The sequence below is a fragment of the Scatophagus argus genome, chromosome 11 (genome assembly GCF_020382885.2).
Source record: "Scatophagus argus isolate fScaArg1 chromosome 11, fScaArg1.pri, whole genome shotgun sequence".
NCBI lineage: Eukaryota > Metazoa > Chordata > Actinopteri > Scatophagidae > Scatophagus > Scatophagus argus.
This window is the reverse complement of record NC_058503.1, coordinates 20,793,441-20,812,333: the sequence shown is the minus strand read 5'-3', so window position 1 is coordinate 20,812,333 and position 18,893 is coordinate 20,793,441. Positions and strand designations below refer to the sequence as shown.

General features: G+C 42.7%; 1 protein-coding gene across 11 annotated transcripts in view; it reads left to right on the top strand.

Moving 5' to 3' along the window:
- Nucleotides 1-18,893, top strand: part of tns1b (tensin 1b) — a 146,428-nt gene that overhangs the window by 61,880 nt on the left and 65,655 nt on the right. For 10 of the 11 annotated variants that reach the window (XM_046403346.1, XM_046403351.1, XM_046403350.1 and 7 more), the window contains exon 4: nucleotides 15,103-15,141. In XM_046403346.1, coding sequence (XP_046259302.1) covers nucleotides 15,103-15,141 — 39 coding nt within the window. Of the gene's footprint in view, nucleotides 1-720; nucleotides 1,844-15,102; nucleotides 15,142-18,893 lie in introns of those variants that run through there. The other variant, XM_046403353.1, reaches the window with a different exon arrangement.

Genomic DNA, 18,893 nt, shown 5'->3' with positions numbered 1-18,893 from the left:
CGGACAAATGAAATTACTCTGGTTTTACTGCAGCCGACTTTACCTAATTTAAGATGGAGTCTGAGTGATTAATATGTTATCAGCTGCAGAGTTAGATGACAATCCGCAGCACCTTTTCCTCTCAATGTGCCAGTCACAGCTGATCTCACAGCAGTCTTGTGGCTCTAATGCCTAAGTTCATTTATATGTTGTGTACAGAAACATTTAAAACAGAAAATGGTCAAAACACGTGCCTGGGGTTTTTTAACGACAACACTATGTATCCTGATTGTGTGTGAGTTTGTGTATGCTGCTCTATGATTGGCTGAAAATTAACCAACACAGTAAGTGTTTGGGCTTTGAGGGGTTAAATCCAAATCCAGATTTACATTTAAAGTCACAGAGCTCCTTTCTGATCAGAGCACAGGCCACGTCGTTTGATTTTTTTTATATATTAAGATTGATAAGCTGGCTTGGTGGCCGTAGGGCAGCGCAGGAGAGGAACGTCTACCAGCTGAGATCTGAGATCAGGAAGCAAGTAGGTTTCTGTCAGTTCTGTTCTTAAGGATGGCTCCAGATGTGGTGTAGAAAATCTTCCACAATGTGTTCGTCAACAGAGAGAAAGCTGAATTTAGTTTTTTGCAGGTAAAAATTTAATCAACAAATAAATGTTTTTTTTCTTTTGAAACTGGTTGGAATTAATTCACTGTACAGCAGTCAAATGGTGATTAGTCATCTTCAACTGCCCTGCTGTGTTATATAATGTTGAATCCAAGTTGTAATCCAAAGTTCAGATGGAAATCTCATTATATCACTACACATTAGGACAGAGCTGATTTATTGTCACTGAGTTGAAAGACACACTGAGCTGCTGAGTGATAAGTATGTACCTCCACGCTGCTGACACTGTTTGACTTTGGAGTTGCAGTGCAGTCAATGGATTCATTCATGGTACCTTCTCTCTCGTTACAGCCGCAGAGTGTGTGTGTGTGTGTGTGTGAGTGTGAGTGTGAGACAGAGAGAGAAAGTCGGGCAGAAAGGGGAAAGAGGCAGAAAAGGCGGGTGAGTAGGGGGACGGCGACTCGTATTTAACCTGTAACTTGAGAAGCTGATAACAAGGAGAGAATGGAGAATAAGCTTGTGAGGAAGGAGTGTGTGAAAAAGAGAGACAGACGGTGAGACAGAGAAAGACAAGAGCCCTGCTTTTGTTTCCTCGAGCTCATGTCCTTCCCCCGATCTCCCTGGGAAATTCAGTTCGATATTTTTTCCCCTTTCTTGTTACTCGTGTGTCTCCCCGTTTGGGAGGAGGGTGAAAATGGACTGAACAGGAGGGAGGAGAAAGCGAGGGAAACGACTATAGCTCGTATCCAGACTTTGCCTGCTTATTCAGCTCTGAGTGCTGCACTGCGCCGTTTCCAGCGGTGGGATGTTAAGATTTGCCTTTGGCTGCACTTCTCCCCACTCTCGCTCTCACATAAAGACTCTTTAGACATTTTTATGCTCATTTTCTTGGAGGAGGAGTGAGAGAGCGAGAGACAAGCCAGACCTATTAGCCTGGAGCCTGAAAAACACACACGCCAACTCTCTCTCACACACACACACACACACACTTGTACACTCCTCCAGTTCCGCGCTGCACCAAGGTAACAGTGAGTGGATTTAGCTGTAGCCATCTGGACGGAGTGCAGAGAAAACCCTCTCTGCTGCACAGAGGGGAAAAAGGAAAGGACGATGCAGCACTAAAACACAGCCGGAGAGAGAGAGAGAGAGAGAGAACCAAAGACTGAAACAGAGAAGGACACTCACACACACCCACACCTACACACAAACATACTGAGGCAGGATGGCCACCGCAGTGTTTCAGGTAAGGAGTGTAGTTGTGAGAGGGGAAGAGAGCTGCTGCCTGTCTGTCCCATGTGTTGGCTGTGGCTGAGCTCTGTTTCACAGCAAACCCTCCGCATTGTGGACTCGCTTTATTTGGTCGGGTGGAGCAGAAAGTTGGAGTGCTCTCAGATGCATGTGTTAACCTGGCAGCGGGGGTTCCTGTGGTACATGGCTCATGTTGAATGTGGCAGCACTTCTGATCTGTTCTTGCTTATGTGCTTACACAGCAGATGCACAGTTTGTGTGTGCATTTGTATGGACTACAAACATCCTGCATGTTTGCACAGCAGAATGCTTTGCTGCTTCTCGTATGCCAGCTGGTATGGATGGCAGGAATGTGTGTAAACGAGCATGCAGCGGAGATAAATCGAAACTTCTGATTGTTGTATTAGCGTAGACTTTTTGTGTGTTTATGTATGTGAAGCTCTGCTTGTTTCTGTAATTCCTGTGCTTGTGTGTGGTCTCCTTGGCTTTCCATGTTTTGTGGTTGGTGGCCCCTGGTCATGGCCAGAATGACGATGGTGGTGTATACTTTATGTCTGCTTTTGTTTTTAGTCTTTTTTTTTTCTTTTTAACTGTGTAGGTGTGTGTCTGTTTTTTTTTCCACCATACTGTGCTAAGTAGACCCAGAGGTCGAAGCACATTTTAGAAAAAGAAATTGCCAGGGAATCATTTGTAGAAAGTGATATTTCATCTGTTGAAAACGTTTTGTGTTTTTCATCTGAATCAGAATGTGTGTGTGTGTGTGTGTGTGTGTGTGTGTGTGTGTGTGTGTGTGTGTGTGTTAGCCTTCCTCCACTGATTTCATACTTGGTGTATCTGCAGCCGTGAACTCAGCCGCAGTGTTTCACAACAGGACCTTGCAAAAGTTGTTGCACAGAAAAAAAAAATCACCCCGGGCGTGAGAAAACCCTCTGCACTCTGGGAATTTTTGGCATGTAGCGTGAGTTACAATTGCCTCCAATTTGCTACAAATTGGGGAGAAAAAGAATAAGGGCATAGTGTGAAAACATAGGACATATTCTTAAACAGATTTGTAAGATAGCACCGTACGCTGACAGCTGTGATTATCCCAGTCAGGCCTGTCTGTGTGGGTGTCTGGGTCCTTAATGGCTTTTTTCTTTTTTTTTTTTTTTTTTTAAAAACAGGATGTTGTGTTGCCAGTACTACAGTATACTATCTAAGGGTTAAATTGTGCTTAGTCCTTTCAGTGTGGCTTTAATAAATACAATGATGTGCTGTAGTTAAGTGGAGCTGTAAGAGCACAATGGCAGCCACTGGCAGGTCCCAGAGTATCATCCCATCCCTGTGATGTTCTATTTGTGCAGCCCCCCACCCCCCCCCAGCTCTCTGTGCATTGTGAATACACCCAGGTTCTCATCAAGCACACCGTGCACAGCAGCCTACTTTATACATTAGGCAGTATATTCAAGAAGACCCAGAAGCCAGTCAGTGCTCACACTAAACTAACTGAGGTCTTAAAACTAGGGTTTGGAACAGGGCCTCTCTACACGACGCAACAAAAATGTCATGTTCAACCACAGACACTCACACTCATATGCGTAAAGTACCGCCAGCCCCCAATTAAAACAAAAAAAATAAACTGTGCTGTGACAGGCAACCATGCACCACAGTCCAACATAATCATTAGCCAATGTAATCTTAATCATCACTTACCAAACTGCCATTATTACTACCAGTTCTAGTATTATGGGGGACTGCATTTCAAACATATTAAAAAGTAGAAGACTTGAATGTAACATCAGTGTAGTCAAATGTGAATGATAGTTGTAAGAAAAAGCTGATTTATGCAGTGTTAATGTTAATTCCTACCAGAACGTTGGCTAACCAGCAAACATTCTGTACATTCGCTCACAGGTAGATAAAAATATCAGCCATTTATTTTGCGCTGCTGTTAATACATTGAAAAACACTGATTGTGTTTAAACGTTCCCAGCGTGTAATATTTGACCTCATATTTGCTGTATGATGTATGACCCACACATTCTGTGGAAGCATTCCTTGTCCAACACAAATGTAACACGGCACTGTCCTGTCCGGGCAGCAGCATTACCCATGATGACTCCTGGTTGTGTGGGAATGGCGTACATCCACTGGCAGGGAGCCCGTGCCGGACTGGATTTCAGAGGAGACATTTTTCATCATTACCATCTGCCAGGGAAACAGGGCTCCAGTCAAGCCCCCGTCCCTCCTTTAGGCAACTCATGATAGATGCCTAACCACAGTCTCACACACACAGACACAAGCACACACGCAGCCAGGACGGGAAGGTTTGGGAAGGTGCGTGTTGGGTAACTGTGTGTGTGTGTGTGCATGAACATGCATTTCTGGGATTAGGGGTAAGGCAGTGGTCCATGACCATATACTGTAAAACCACCAGCATGAATTGTCATGCTTCTCTGCTGACGTAATCCTTCCTTGGTGTGTGCGTATCTGTGTTTCAGACACAGATTAACCTCTAGCCTTACTGTGGATTGTAAAATTTTGTTTTTTAGTGCTCCTTTTTTATAAAAGTGGAAGCTCTGTTTCACCACCACCTCTTTTCCCATCTCTCTATTCATTTTGTCCTCTGCTTAAAGAGATAGCCGGTTAAAGTTTGGCAATGGGCCTTTATTCAAGGGCATGAAGGTACATTGAAATGTAAGCACAGTGAACCTGCACTACATTACCGACATAAATAATCTATCTGTGCCAAAGCATCACACCTTACAGTTGGGCTTTTAGTATAATTAATAGCATCCAATGACGGCCCAGTAAAAGCTTAGCATTTTTCAAGGGCGTCATACAGGGCGTTATGGTAGTTACTTAGCAGGTTGTCTGGCACACATGACAAACTGCTGTCATGGGCCCAGAGGAAGGCGTTTAAGGAGTGTGTGAAGGAGCGTATCCGGAGACTAATGCTGCTGTTAAAATGAACAGTGGACCCCTTTAGAATTTACTGCTTTGAGACTATAGCAGCTCAGTACCGTTGAGGCACCACAGAGCCCACCAACTTGGACGAAATCAGGCCCCCCTCATTCACTCAGAACTGATGTAATGTTTCCAGTTTAATTGTTCGGTTTTGTTTTCGGCTGCAAATCAAAGTCACTCTGACTGAAGTTGTGCTCCAGATCAGGTTTGTATTTCAGACTTTTTGGGCACAAAGTTGTGATCGCTCCAAATGAAAGCCACAGTCCATGTTTCTCGTCATTTGTCCTTCGGTCATAACTGGTGCCAGCACGCTCAGACGAAAGCTTTCTGCAGACCCTCACAGTCTAATACTCCTTAAATAGAGGAACTACTTATAATACCCCTAAAAAGAGAAACATTATAGTGAAACATTTAATGACGGCTAATCTTTTAAATGACTCCTTGCAATCAAGCTTAAAGCCTGGTATAATGGCCCTCATAGTCAAGGAACGTATTTAGCAAGCAGGAAAAACGTTACCAGTCTTTGACGTGGCCTTTTAGTTTGACAAGCGGCTTTACATTCTTGATCACTAGTACGCCAACATGGCCGCCCTATCAGTTTCCAAACTACCCACACTAATGACTGCACACTGTCTCTTTGTCATCATATTGGTGGAGATCTTTACAGCCTTATTTGACCCTAACAGGACTCCGTCTCATGAGCACAGACCTTTTTTAGCTTCAAAGCAACGTGACGCTTATTGAATGTGGCTCTTCCAATGAAACTCAGCTGAAATGTCTCAGTGTTTAGGTGAGGAATGTCAGTTTGGGTTAATTTTGCTTTTGATAACCTGACACCAATTAGCAGATAGTGAACCAGTTAGCTTTTAAGGTAAAAAAAAAAAAAAGAAAAAAAAAACACAGAAAAGCGTGACACATAAGTAAAAGTGTAGTTGATTGGCAATAAGATGACACAGAAACTGGCTTTATTGACTTTGAGCTCATCCTTCTTCTGAAAGTGCAGATCAACCTGTAGACTGACATGATCTAAAATATTCCCAGTGAGATCCCTAATTTAGGCCAAACTTTTAGTCAGATGGACATTAATGTTTGCCTTGTTTCCTGTGTGTGGTGCAGAGCGACATGGACACCAATCTGTCAGCCTGGTACCCAACAGTACAGAAGATAAACAGGGTTGGTGGTTTACATTTTCCAGCAATTTACATAGAAACTTAAACATCTGTTTTCAATTTTAATGATTAAACCCTCAGAGGATAATTTTGCCCTGTAAATAGTTTAGAGGATGGTTAGTCTGGATGTTTTACCTCGCGACTCTTCTCGTTTTTCTTCCTACTAACAAAATAATGATTTTTTTGAAGCATTTTAAGCGCGTCATAAAATGTCAAGACAGCCAGGCACAAGCACAGTTTAATTTGCAAGTAGTTTAATTTGAGATTAAGTTTCTGTTGAGAGCACAAACTCAATGTTTTAGGTCTGCAGGATGTTGGAGAGCATCACCGTTTTGTAAACCATTAGACAATCCACAACATGGAAACACTTTGCTAACATGTAATAGGTGAACTGGAAAGAGACAGAAAACTTCAGATGTTGTAGTTTCATGGTTTCCCCTGCACCACAAGCCCAGCTCCAGTTTTCGGCATCTTTCAGTGTGTTTGTTCAGGAGGTTTAAGAAAGACAAGGCTGCATGATGTCATATTTTAGGATTTCACCTCCAACTCCACTAATCAGTTTGTTCCTTAAGTCATTCACTCGAGATTTAGCTGTTGACTTTGACTCTTTGGCACAAATCTAACAGGCTCTGACAAGCTGCCATCACTTGGAACCTCAGTCATATCACGTCGCTGCTTACAGCTCCTTTTAAGATCCATGGCAGAGTTGAAGAAGCAGCTCCTGACTGCTCTGAAGGCCTCGGCTCATGGTAGAAGTTGCAGGAATGAATGGAGTGGGTATTGCTATGTGTTGCTTCCAGTAAATCCAGCCCACAAAACAATCCACCAATTTACTGGAAACTGTATAAACTAATATGCACTTTTTTTTTCTTTTTTACTGGAAATGTGGCAGACATTAAGAGTAGGCTCCAAAGTTTGTATAACAAATTGTAATTTTGTTATCGTAATGTAATTAATCCTTTGTAAGAAGAATTTAAGATTATGCTACAATTTGAATGTGTTGGAAAAGTGATGGACAAAGCCTGAAATTCATCAGCACAATTCACTTAAATTAATGTAAAAGAAAAAAAAAAAAATCACGTTTGTTTCCATATGACTGAGCATCCATGTGAACGCTATGCGAAGTATGTGCCCTGTGTGTGTGTGTGTGTGTGTGTGTGTGTGTGTGTGTGAAGGTGGAGAGGTTGTTTTCTTTTTTTTTTCCCTTATCAAGCCGTCATGTCTCTTAGAGGAATGTTTATAGAAAGCAGGCACGTTTCCTTAGTTTTGCCAGAAAGCCTTCATATTGTTGTTTGATTTTCATGGCTGATTGATGAGGAAGGGGGCTTGGTCTCCATCAGAAAGACAGGAAACATCGGTGCCAGGTTCCCGGATCTGTCGGAGCAGCTGAGACGTGAGGATTAGTGTGCTAAAAGATGAGGGGATGTTTGTCTGGGCCTAAACAACGTGTGTAAACAGCATTAATGTGTTTTCTGTTTTCTGTGCATCAAAACAAGACTGTGAAGACTTGATTTAACTGTGGAAATATTGGAAGACAACATTTTTTTTGGCTTGATATTTGCCCAGATTGCTTAAGACCTGCTAATGGCAGTCCTGATTCTGCCTTAATATATCTTGGATATATTTTGATCTCATCTCATTATTATTATTATTATGAGGGGTGGTAGGTTATGCATGATATATGGGATGGAGTCACTGAAAGCAGTTTGAGTCTTTCTTGTCTGTACAAAACAATATGGAGCAGCAAGAGTCCTCACGGCTCATTCTCACTGCTTGAGTAAATCGTGAATCAGTTCTAACATTCGCTGTGTTCGACTTTTGATGCGTGTAAAAAAAAATCAAAAGGGGGAAGCTGAAGGAGAAGTGGATGAAGGAGGACATGAAGAGAAAAACGGGAAGACACTTTAAATCAAATGCGAAACCCAAACGTGCTCATCCATCTGTCGTTGGATACAGCAAAGTGTGTGAGTGTGAGGAGTTAGTGTGGCAGTAAGATCCTCACATGTCTGAGATATAAGTTCACAGTTTTGTGCTAAATGTCAGCGTGGTTAGTGCAGGCTCGCCTCAGCTTGTCCCGTCCGCCTCCTGACATCAAGAGACCGAGGCGCCGCTCGTACAGAGTCGATGCAGCCCAAACAAAAGCCCGGGGTCCATTTAGGGGCCGGTGTGAGCCTTTCAGTCCTTTCACGTGATCTTCATCTGCAGATGGACTTGCTCAGTCGTCATGGAATTGCCAGTCCTCACAGAAATACAAACATTTTGTACATTTCCATGTCTTCTGGGCAAATCCATCTGCTGATGAAGATCATGTGATATGATTAAAAGCTCCAAAGCAGCCACTAAATGGACCCTGTGGTGAGACTGTTTTTGTCAGGAGCACAGCACAGGGATAAAAGCTTATGGTTGAGACTGCGGCAGATCCTGCACTCTTCCACGTTAAATATTAGTGCACACACTTACCACAGTACCAATAACCACACAATGAGAACCACAATATGACATTATGTGGTGATTTTTCTGTGTATTTAAGGGTCCAGTAGAGGGCATTCACCATAATAGTTGATTTTTCATTTATTTTTTGACCTCCTGTGGTTTAAGGGTAGAATAAACTTCATAGTCTGCTCAAAAATATGTTTTGGCTTATTGTTTCTTCGCTTGGATGTTTGCAGATTGGTGTATGACTACAGTGTGACACTAAGAGGCTGTCCGTCAGCTGCAGGAAAAGCTTCTTTGTGCTCACCTTAAGTCTCAGTTTAACACGTACGAGAGGATTTGTGACATTAAGAGTAAATTTGAAGCCAGTTGCCGTCCAAGTGCAACTTATTCAAGTGTGTTGTGAAAAACTTGAAACCTCCATGAATGAAGTGGATGTGGTTTTTATCATTTTTAATGACGTAATTGATCATTTCTTTGTGAAAATACTGTAAGACACTCGTATTGTATATCCCACAGGGGATTTTATTTTTTTTTACAATTTTCTCTCTTACTTGGACTCAGTCAGTCCTGCATCATTTTTCTGTTTATGTCACTCTTGTTCGATGTGTTCAGTCTGCGTGCATGTCTTTGCACTGCTTCCTGCGTGCGAGCAGATGTCCAAATGACAACATGTGGAAAAGTGTTTTCATCCTAACGGTGTCACTGGGGTAGAAAATGTAGAGATGCTGTAGGACCGTTTTCCACAGGGTGCAGTTTTCCCCTTAGCTCAGCTAAGCAAAACACCTCAGAGACGTTTCTCCGTGCTGTACGTACAGGAATGAAATAACTATTGATCTTCACTTATGTCTCTGTGCAAGACTGCAAACAAGCACTTTGCCCAAAATGTCAAAGAGTTGCTTCAGGGCGGAATGACTTCAGATGGGATTTTCTGTGAAAAAACCTTTAATTGCTGTGAAAAAACCTTAAATTGGTTAGCTTCTCATCAAAAATACCACAGCAGAGTGGAAATGCAACCGACTCTTTAAGCAAGGGACTTTAACTATGGATGCCAAAGGGCGTACACCCCTCCCTCAACCCTGAGTCTTCATGGCTGCCGTCTTCACTTGTCCCCCCCCCCGGCTGCTGGTCCTTCACCCCTTGGTCGGGTGCCAGGCAGCGAGAGCCATGCCGAATGTGTAAATTAGCGTGCTGTTAAATACCGGCTCTTAGCTGAAAGAGCCTGGGAAGGGAACGTGACCCCTGCTGTAACTTTGGAACAAAAGAAACAAGCTGTAGCTTCTCCCCACACCGGGCTGTCAGTCCTGTCCAACAAAGACGGGGTGAGAATGAACAGACAGTCCGCTGGGCAGGGAGCCACTTTGAGTCCCAGCTGTGGACAAGAAACATGACGGGGACATCCAGAGACCGTCCATCCCTCTGGGAATCAAATTATTCATACACAAGCAGAATAAAGTCTTGTACTTTATCGTTCCTTATCATCATATTTATGCGTGTTATCTCTGCTTGGTTATTTGCTACTGCAATGACGTCGTTCTTTATCTTTGTAAAGTATACCTACAGACCGGCTCCATGATGCTGTCATAGAGTATGCACACAGATGGTGCACATACACAGGCTGACTTAAAGTAACAATTATTTTATTTTCAATGAATCACTCAATTTAAAAAAAGAAAAAATTAAATTTGTTCACAACACATCCAAAGTGACTTGAGCAACAACCATAAGTGTTCAGTTTACAGTGACTAATAGCAGCAAATCCTCACAATGAAGTAGCTCAAACCTGAGAATGTTTGCTGTATTATTTGTCAAATGACTGAAACGATGATTGAGTTGTGGATAAATTTTTTGTTGATTGACTCATTTGGACTAACTGTTGCTGCTCCCCAGTACAAATATGCATGAAGACATGAAAATCACTAGAAACGGACACAAACACACACACACACACATTTGTTATGCTCTGAAACATAAACCGGTGGCAGCGGGACAAGGAACCATGTTTGGAGACCGCTGTTCAGTTGTGTACATGTTCTCCAGTCCAATCTGCTCAATAAACCTGAGATTTTCCACAACTTTACCTGGAGTGAAACAGACGCCATAACTTTCCCAGAAACAGAACGAAGAGAAGATCTAAAAGAAATTAGATGCAGAGAGGCAGAAAGGCAAGTTAATGAGCACGAAATGAGCGTGGAGATCGAGATTCTAGTAAATGATCATTCGGTATACGTACAGGAGGTGCATCAAAACAGTCGTAAATCAGTGGTTAGAAATGGAGAAGCAGATAAAGCGATAGGGCATGGGCGCTTGGACCAGAGCTCTCCCATCATTCCTTTGTGCTTTGATAATATCCCAACAAGTCCATACGGACCCGCACTCTGGCACACTCCAGCATCACGGCGGCAGAAAAATCCTTCTGTTGCTGGTTACAGCTCACAAATTGAATTTGCACACTGAATAGTTCTGCTGGGATGTGCCAGATGCGAGGAGCTGGATAAACATAAAAGCACTCAGGGCAGCCGTGTGTTTATATGCCAGCTCAGTGGGCCGGGGAAAGTTTTGTTAGCTGCAGCGCACGTCCCCACGCTGGTTTCCACGGTGGAATCAAGCTAACCTGCGTGGCAGTCGCTGCACAGAGTAAAGCTGGAATGAGCTTTTCTCTGCCACGATTTATCACTGCCCTGTCTGATTCTCCTACTTGAAGTGTGAGATTTATAGACATAAGCACAGCAGAGGTTTCACTGCAGGTTGTTTGCCCATATGAGTCAGTTCATCATTTATTTAAGGCTCTACCCCGGTCATGTCATTAGCGAGGGTCATTATTATATTCAGACCTGCGATACTGTCATCAGTTACGTAACAGGACTGTGTCTGGAGTGTGTCAGAGGAAGCTGCATGTGAACGCTGCCCTACAAGATGGAGACGTCTGACATGGACTTTTGTCTGCAGGAAATGGGCCCTTGTTTATTGCTGTTTACACAAGTATGTACGGAATGCGGCAGCACAATTATTCTTTATTATATTACACTCATTTGAATACTCCCGATAGCATCAACACACATTCTTGCCAGACCTCCTCCCCACGCACAGCAGAGCACAGACAAAGGCTTCGTGGAGGTTTTCGTCCAAATGCAAACGTGATGCAGAAGCTTTTGGTTACGCTGCCCTCACTGCATTACTCACCTTTCCCTTTGCACTGATTACATTTATGAGTTGTTTCCATGTTTGATTCAAATGTAAAAATAGATGCTTCATTTTGGTTCATTGGACCTGATCTGTTTCTGCTCCCCTCTTGGCTCACTATTGCAGCGTGTAAATATGTGGGTATTTTCTATGTATTATGTAAATGTAAATAGTTGTGCGTAATCTCATCCCGTTATTGTAGTGTTTTGTGCCATCTGTCATATAATTATCTGGGCTGTTTTTGACTGCCATTGGCTCTTACTGCTGTATAGGTGAGTTCTCACCCAGATTGCTTGTGGTCTGCAGCACTGATGAAGACTTGGTGGTTGAAACGTGTTGTTTAATGATTTGGCTCGTTTAATGATTCAGCCACTCTAATAAAGGCTCATTTAACTCAACCACAAATGTCAACCTTAATGGCAGTGCTGGAGTAAAAAATCAAGTATCGCAAAAGTTGGTAGAACAATTTATCTGATCGTTGAGATATTTCCGTCTAGTCCAAAGTGCTGGACTGACCGCACTGGTAATATGACTTAAAAAAGCGCTTCATTGGATAAGATGATGTTGTGTATGTTTCACCTTTTGGTGAAAATGTTTTCTTGGCTGTAAATGCTTTAACAGACTGCAGTACTGCAAACTCCAGCCACAAGTTAAGCGACAACTGCTTGGCACGTGGAAGACTGTGAGCTATGCTGATGTGGGCAGACTACTCACCCGCTACCCACTCAATCTGACCTTTACATCAGAGGCTTTATTACACTGGGGACATTGGCTAACTTGGCATTAATGTTGTCTCAGTCGTAATTAACTGTTTAGCAAAAATGAAAAGCATGAATCTTATTAGATCTGACATTCAGCTAAATGTCACATACAAAAGTCTGGCCATTGCTCTTTGTGCTTTGTTTTGCCCTCTCGTTTGCTGGAGCAGTGTCCACAGAAAGTCACATTTCATAATTAAATTTCCCTTTAAGTCCTCACAGTGTATCAACACTTAATCTGACAGCTGTGTGGTTGTACTGGTGTGGACATGTTGCTGCAAGGTACAACTATGACGAATTATGAACCAAAACATCCAATCTGAATGCCAATAGTAGCTTGGCTAAATGCTATAAGGTCATGTTTCTCAAAATTCTAACTGTGCTTCTATAGTGCAGACATACTCAGTGGTTTCTGACTGCAGGTGGAGTATCTGTCAGCAGCTTGCAGGGCAGAGGCAGGTGGAAACACTGACCAGGCCCGAGGAGTTGGGGCAGAAGGACGGCACCCGAAGTAGCAGGGCCTCTGAGAAAAGAACGGCATGTCGCTGTGCTCGGAGTGATAAGGACGGCGGAGTAGAAAGAGGGTTATGGAAGGGTTAGAATAACTTGTAATGGAGGTGATGTGAGCCAGACGGAGATACAGTATCCTGTCAACTCCAGACACACTCCACCATGCCAGACAAAGTCTCAAAAACAGAGATGCATTCCACTGAGATGCCATCATTCAGGAGTATGAGGTGTTGGGTAACTGTGACAGAAAGCAGTCACCGAGGAACATTTGGATCCTATGGAAGATGTTGTGATGGTCTTATGGACGTACCAACAGCTAGAGTATCAGAGTATGCGTTGAATTTAGGCACAGCCTCTTTTCATATCAGTGTATCAGCTGCTCCTACTGCTAAAGGAACACGTAATCTGATAAAGCTTATTTCCTGTTTAGAGACAACATTCCTGTATTCCACATTTGGAAACGGCTATAAAAGAGACTATAAGAGACTTTAATGACCCAAGGTGACTCACACATCCTCAACTTTGTGAATCTAATCAGTTATCGTAACATCTCAGTGGCAGTCATCCAGTGGTCTGTTTAGTTTGGTTTTGAAAGCATCCACTGCTGGTGGACAGTCCAGCATGCTACACCTCAGAAGTACATCCGATTGTTTATCCAGTGAAATAAAACCATCCTATAGAAGCTGTTTGGGACGTGAAAATCAATTCATTGAAACTGAATCCTGGTATCAGCGCATGTCATGGTGATGTTTAAAGCATTATCTAAAATCTGTTATCTGAACAAACCTGTGATATGTCCAGTATGTATGTCAGGCCAAAAACAGCAGCGTTGTATTTTATTTGTGCAGGCCTCCCTCAGCAGTAACACAAAGCAGACCCTGACAGAGCAGAAGGCTTGTGTCCATGCAATGACACAATTAGTCTTGGCTAAGGACTAGCATAGATGAAAGCTGCTTTTAGAGGTCAACAGCTGTGATAACCCCAACGCCTAAGCTTTCAAAGCCAACCAGACTCAGTTTTGTGATAGTAATAAAAGAGGGATGAAGGATACAAACAAGTCAAAGCCTACTGGACTCATAGGGCTGTCCTGTGCTGTCATGCTGCTCTACAGAAGAGATGGTGCTGTGCATGGCTAACTGGGGAAAATTAAGTTTGGAGGGATTTTCTTCCGTGTGCAGCCTCAGAAAAATCATGGTGAAACAGGAACAAAGGGACAGAATCCAGACATGCACAGGAAGGAAGCATCAGTGGTGACATCCTGTTTGTCTTGATCCTCATCAAGCTGTCATCTTCGTCTGGAAGCACTTAATTTGAATCTTCTGTTAGAGGTCATTATCATTATATTCTTCCTGTTTATCAGCCTCATGTGGCTGCTCCGAGCCCACAGAATGACCGTGGAAACTGTCCGATGGTAATCGGATTAGCTCGGGGACTTGACAGATCATGGGTTCTGTTGGAGCAATCCCACCACTGACTAACTTCCCTTGGCCATTTTACGGCATCAGATCGGAGTTCTAGTTGGAGAGATAAACAAACATTAAATCAGTTTATTGCACTGCTAACACATCGTTAGTACTGCCATTAGCTTATCCTTAAACTTTCTCTGTCGTTATTATGTTGTGCGAATTGTTAACCAGTGTCAGTTCAGTGTCATTTCTGATGGGAAGGCTGCATAAAGTACATTAAGATCATCGTAAACTGATTTAAAGCTGCACCGATTGATTTTTGGCCACTTGGGGGCAGCACAACATTGTGTTTTATATTAACTTTATGTTTTCAAGATGATATGGCTAGAATGTTTGCAAAGTTAAAATCCGTTTTGCATCCAGCTGATATGTTCACTGGCGAGTTCACTATTTACCGTACTGCAGTTTCTGCACTGAAAATATCTGCTGCCGCTGGAAATAAGAGGGGCGAGAGTGAAACTTAGCAGTAACGTTGTGGGCCTTAACGCCAAAACACTGAGCTGAAAGATCCTAAAACGCTCCGTAGAGTCGAAGGGAACTGCAGAGTTGGGTAATGAAGCCTGTCACTCTATTCTGCTTTGCATCTGCATGCGGTTATGGATTACAAAACTGGTGGCATGTTAAAGCTAATAGGTGCATTTTGAAGATATGAAACCATAAAACCTGATGTTAAATCCAATAAATGCAAGAATTTTGCACTTCAAGTCAGTTGCTGTGTTTTAGCTTTTTATAATAATAAAACTGGAAATAAGCAACCATGTGACTAACCATTTCTGTTTTTATTTTTAGGTGTCTTCATCTTGTGTTCCTGCAACAAACTATGAGCTGGTAAGCAACACATTTTTTAAAGTTTTTGTAACTGCTTCCATGCTGGTTATACTCAGCAGGCATTATTGGGTTCTTCGTGGTGTAGAATAATCGCAAACGGTTGGAAAGTAACAGCCTCTATCAGCCGCACTAACAAGGCAGTTACTATTGCAGATAATGAACCATTATCTGGAGGCCCCTTGAGACGGACGTGTGATTTGAGGCTGTATAAATAAACCAGGCTTTGCTGGAGTTAAGCGTTGTTTGGCAGTTGTTTTCTCTGCTTTGCTAAAATGATTTTAAAAAAGGGATTTCAAAGCATTGGATCTGTTGGTTGATGCGGCATGAAAAAAGTCATCCAGATAAAAAAGGAAAAAGAAAAACTGTGTCCCTCAATCTGTTGTATCGCGCTGACGTCTTTGCGTAGTTAAAATAACACCGAACAAATTGGGACGTAGTCTGAGTATGAAGTGATTTTGCGAGGGCAATAAAAATATTCTTGCTCTGTTGCCTTATTTGGTATTGGGATTAGAAGCCGTGTTAGACTTGGAGATGATTCCCTCACTCTCTTTCTCATATGTTGTGTGTTTAAATGGTTTTGGGTACTTTACAAACCAAAGTAAATATCCCCTGCACTTTCATACACTCGCAGAGAAAATATTTCTCGAAATGTCTTGTTTTTCTTTCATAAAGGCTGCCGTAATCAAGCAGGAACATGTTATTATCCTCTGCAGAGGCTTTTGCACTAAATGCTTTCTACATGAACACATCGGTTTAAGATGTGCAGCTGTGTGGGCTAAACTTTCTGGGCATTGTTAAAGGGCTGCTCTCAAACTGAGCTCGTTGGTTTCTGAAATGAACACCTTTGGACTGTGAGTACAAGACCCCAACACAGACTAACCCTCCCACATTACCTGTTAGCCTCCATGTGACACAAACACTCACTTCACTAACTCGATTTGTAGTGTGTTAATGCTGCTATTTATCAGCTGACAGTTCTGACTTATTGTGCTGGAATCAGTCCGCCTTGAGTTGCCTTGAGTTGCCACAAGCTCTTATGTTTACGTATTCGCAATACTGCACAGGACAGACAGACAGTACACAAGACAGTACACAAGAAAATGTTAGGGCAGTTGTTCAAATGCAGAATTTAATATCAATCCTTTGTTTTAATAGCATGAAAGTAATAGAAGCTGCAGGGCATGTCCCTCCATTTTCCCCCCTTTTTCTTTAGCTTGCCAACAAGAGTCTCCCTGGAGGCTTTTGTGCCTGCCTTATAGGTGCTGATTGCTCTCGTAAATGCTGACGAGCTGAGGTGTAAAAATGTTGTTGATAAAGCTTTATGTGTGCGATACTGGCTTTAAAAGGCCACCAGTGGTCATGCTTTATGGCCGTGGGTGATCATTGGAAAAATGTGAAGCACATGAAGTGGTAGTGCTTTTATATACCTGAAATGTTACACAGTGTTAGGGTGTCACGCTGATGCTGTAACCAGTTTATATTACATGCATGAGTAAATCATTCCACTGGTGCGTACAGTATGTGTCAACCCTCTGGTAGTGAGTTTCAGTGCCAGGAACTGGACGCTGATGTTTGTGTTTGTGTGTGGACGTGATGGAGTGCATTCCTGTAAACGTGCCCAACAGCAGCACTCCAGTCTGAGGTGTGTGCGAGCTCTCCTCAGCCCCTTGTTTGGTGAATTCCTTCGCTCGCTGCCAGAGAGCGTCGTGATTTACTGCCCCACTCAGGTGCAGACTGATTGCAGTATCGACCATATATTAACTAAGTTGGAGGAAGACGTTGGAAAGATGCACAATCCAGACATTCCACTGAGTTGGGATGAGCTACCAAATGTACAGCTTCATTACCAGATGATAATTCTGGTTTAAGAATGAAATGAAAACCTGATATTTTCATGCAGCTGTTAGCCCAGCAGAAGAATAACAAGCTGCCTGACATTTTCCTTTATTTATTATTTTAGCTAAAGAAAAGTGAAATATAATCATGGGAAATATTTATTATATTTATAATCATTATATATTTTGTAAATGTACCTTAAAAGTATGATATTTCCTTATTTGTTACCATCATCATTAAAATGTAACTTTCGTTGGAAGCGACGAGGAGTCTGTCCAACCCAAACAAGGGACTTGTTCCAAATGACAGAAGACAAACCAGCAGTTAAATCCAGTATAGCTTACAAGACTGTGAGTGTGTGTGCGTGTGTGCGTGTGTGTGTGTGTGTGTGTGCGTGTGTGTCGCTGTTGCACTCTCTGGCTCGTCTCCAAGATGTATCAACCATAAACAAAAAGCATCGTTTTGGTTTTGAAACACTGTTGATGAAACAATCTCACCTCAAGGACTTTGGGTCTTGTCTCACAGTGGTGTAGGTGTAGATTGTTCTTTTTTTTTTTGTCCCCAGATTTCCCTTTTTTGGGCCTGTGTAAGGACTTGTTGGCTTAAAGGGGAATTCCACTGATTTTACACTTCAAAGTGTGTTTACAGGTGCACAGGTGCTGGGGAGTATGTGTGAATAAAGCTGAATGAAGCCTTTTGTCGTTCTAGAGGTAGCTGCGTGAAGGGCTGATGCTGACTCAAGTGATGTCACACGAGTCAGCATCAGCTTTGGCCGAAGACTAAAAATTTGAAAGAACTAAAGTTGGAGCTTGCCAGACCTCAGTAGGCTGCTCCTCGTCTCTGCTTGAGACTAGAAGCTCGAGTCTGCATTAGCTTCTCCTAGCATGACACACATCTCGGACAGAAAGGTTGGCAGCGGAGTTTTATTGTGTGTAATATATTAGGAAAGTTAGCCACAGCTTTGGTACCTGACAGAAACAAGATGCTATAATTTCACCTGCACCAGGATGTAGTTTGAAGCTAACAACCTCTCAGAACTTACTGAAACCAACCTGCAGCTGGACGTGCGTGGCGTGCTGTAAAGTCGTGCTGGGAGCCCTCGGGCAGCTGTGCCAGGAATAGGTTTTATTTTGCACAAATGCAAAGCCTGGGTGAGGGGATGGCAGGAGAGGGAGAGAGGGATTCTGGTGAGCACAGGCCCCCCTGAAAAACACACAAAGAGAGAGCATGCACTCACAGGCAAAGATGTGCACACAGACGCAGAAAACCATAAACCGATAACACCTACGTCATCCAGCTTCCTTTTTTTATACGTCTGGTGGGGGAACAGGGCCAGGACATTGCTGAGTAATGACTAACTGCAGGGCAAAGATGGTCTAGATGTGGTCCAATTAGCACTGTGTTTAGAACCACACATATTTCCCCGATGTGTCCTGTATTACGCTACATATACAAGCACCAGTCAGACATCCGGCAACGATATACAGTAAGATCTCAGTTTCCTGGGAATGTGCAGACTAAACTATAAAATACATGTTTAATATTGAACTAAGAGCCACTTGTCATGTCTTCGTGGTTATGTGGTCAGATGTGATAATCCAGCAACATCAAGTGTGTGTATATATGTTTCATAAAACTTAAGGGTGCTCAGATGATGGAGGGAGGATAAAATGAGCTTGTTGAGCATCACATTGAACTGATTTTTCCTGAACATTCGTCTCAAATGAATGATGGTGGGAAAGAGATTTGATGCATTTTTCTGTCTTGTTTGACCTAATTGATGAGCCAAATGCAAGCAAAAGTGTTAGCTTACTACTAAAAGTAAGAGTTAAAGAAGGCATCTCACCAAGTTAGGTTCTGCAGTGAAGAGAGTCAAAGCAATTCCAGTGGTATTCACTGTGACATATTATCATAAT